This window comes from Penaeus japonicus, unplaced genomic scaffold (genome assembly GCF_977035675.1).
Source record: "Penaeus japonicus unplaced genomic scaffold, GWHDUDI00000001_assembly GWHDUDI00000014, whole genome shotgun sequence".
Lineage (NCBI taxonomy): Eukaryota > Metazoa > Arthropoda > Malacostraca > Decapoda > Penaeidae > Penaeus > Penaeus japonicus.
The window spans coordinates 16,652,393-16,654,892 of record NW_028234416.1 but is presented as its reverse complement, the minus strand read 5'-3'; the positions used below and the strand labels follow the sequence as shown (position 1 = coordinate 16,654,892).

Genomic DNA, 2,500 nt, shown 5'->3' with positions numbered 1-2,500 from the left:
GTATACATCTAGTATTTATATTAGGCAGTACATCTTTGTTGGTAAATGTTGTTAATCGCTCAAAGGAGAAATTATAAAACCCCTTCAATATTTACTCGAAAAACACATGAGTGCATCTGGGAACGAGGGAGAGGCAGGCGTTGATGGAATACGCCTTCCTGCCTTTGGCCTTGAGTCTTGCGTAAAGTTGCGGGTTCGCCTCGATCAGCAGTCCTGTCCAGTTGTGCTGTTTCTCGAAGAACAAAGAGTTGCTGAAGCTCTCGCCATCGTGGGCACCTACTTCTATGAAGAAACCGTTTGTCTGTTGAAAATAAAAGCAATCTGGATCAGAGAATGCGAAATATTAGTTCAGCACACACTACTTTTTCTTGGCTCGAGAGATAAGACAATACAGGTGATATTTCCTTCTCATAATGAACGGATATAGAGCTCAATCGAAATCATAAGATTATTTCAAGACAAATTATACAGAATATATAAAATTTTACTAATCCTGGCTGTCGCCTGTCACTGGGAAGGCTGCTTTGATAGGTTAATGCGGTTGTAATGTGGTGACAGACAGGGAATAGATGTGACCTGATTACAGACAGTAGAATACATATGAAGGGCGGTATCATTATGTCACGGTTGGCTCAATTGGGAAGGCCAGTGCCGGACATCTAAACATCATAAATCCACGGGATATTTCATCAGGTTTCATATAATATTTCCCGAGCTCATATTAACCAAGTATTTTTCCTGGTCCGACTTAAGGATGAGGCAAGTGGCCAAGAGGGAATCTAATAATTGGAGTATTAAGCTGACAATAATTCAAGCAGAACTATAACCCTATTTATGTTCTACACTCTCGCGTGTGTGCGTGTGTATGTGTGTGTGTACGTGTGTGTGTGTGTATGTGTGTGTGTCTGTGTATGTGTGTGTATGTGTGCGTGCGTGGGTGTATGTGTGTGTGTATGTGTGTGTGCGTGCGTGGGTGGGTGTGTGCGTAGGCATGAGTAGAAGAGGATTTATATTAACCATCTCATGGCAAAATAGAAGTTCATTAGCAACATTCAAATACTGAAATTGGCCTGAAGATACAACCCGTTGTTTAGGTCGTTGCGTTTATCTGTTTACTGCATCTATTTTGTTTGGCAGCACTTCACTTGTGTAAATTCAAAGAAAGAAATCAGACAACAAAAACGGAAGAAATTAAATAAAACAACGAGTTCTGGTGTTTTATTCCGGGAGTGGCAGCGTACATATATACAACCAATATAATTGTCATTACCTTATCATACCGCCTCACAGGTCACAGATGAAATCCATTGGCGAAGGTAGGCTGTTACAAACGTGGGATATTAAAAACACTCAATATATATATAAAAAAAAAAAAAAAAAAAAAAATGGCGACAGCGTGTCGTCCTGGCGAGCCCCAGCGTGCCCTCTCTCTGTCTCAAGTGTTTCTCTGTGTCTCCATCTGTCTGTGGCGGGCTTCTCTTCAGGTGCGCGTTTTCACCTGTGCGAACTAGAGCCCGCGAAAAGTTACTTTAGGAACTGCCCGTGCATTTTCTGCGCAGATATGCGTGCAATATTTTGAGGTGTCAATAATATTTAACAGAACAATTTTCAATTGGTTTGGTAAGCCCAGTATCCATACGAAGGGTGACACTCAGCGCAGGAGATCGTCTGCAAGGGTCACCTGCCTCACGCCTTGTGAGACCCATTTCCTTTCTTCCCCATCTTCTATGCTCCAGTATGGATGCCTGACTGTAAATTCGATCACGACAACCAGATATTAATATAAATGCACCAGTAAAGTAACCGAATGATAACAGAAAATCTACCAAATATAGAATAAGTTCATTGGAAGATGGGACAGCACTAACAAAATCCTTGATTTTATATTTATGCTAATGATGAAATCAGAGTGACCGGCGTATGGATTATTTCACAGGAATAGATTCATTTTTGTATGCGATCAGTTTCCATGCTAGTTTATCAACCATAAGATATTTTTTTAGCAATATGATACCAATACTTTATTGACTTTAATAAACATTTAACAAAGAAATATGTATACATATGGTGCAGACTATCGCCATAGGCATAAACATGATAATGAAAATCATGAATGATTGAAATAACTTTTTTCCTCCCTGGCTTTAGGCAGGAAATCGCGCAGGCTTGTGAGACATGTCCTTTACTTATGAAAATCTATAGATGTATCCGCCCTACATGGCGACGTGGCTTTGCTATTCTACGTGTGTTCACGCGATTGTTTGTGTTTATGAGAAATGCTTATTTCTATGTATTCCACCTAACATTTCCTATACCTCCGTGACGTGTGTCTACATTGGCAGTACTCTTACTACTTTCCACTGGCCTTACCTTGGCATGTACTCCATAATAACCTTTCTTTTATTTATTCTCTTTTTGTTCGATTATACAGGAAACTTTTCTTCACTTGCCCTTGTTTTACTGTCTTTTTTAAAGTGTTCACTTCTGTAAATATATCACT

General features: G+C 39.8%; 1 protein-coding gene across 1 annotated transcript in view; it reads right to left on the bottom strand.

Moving 5' to 3' along the window:
- Positions 1-2,500, bottom strand: part of LOC147470532 (protein Star-like) — a 17,442-nt gene that overhangs the window by 13,057 nt on the left and 1,885 nt on the right. Inside the window, exon 2 of the mRNA XM_086543988.1 lies at positions 96-301. Coding sequence (XP_086400114.1) covers positions 96-301 — 206 coding nt within the window. The remainder of the gene's footprint in view (positions 1-95; positions 302-2,500) is intronic.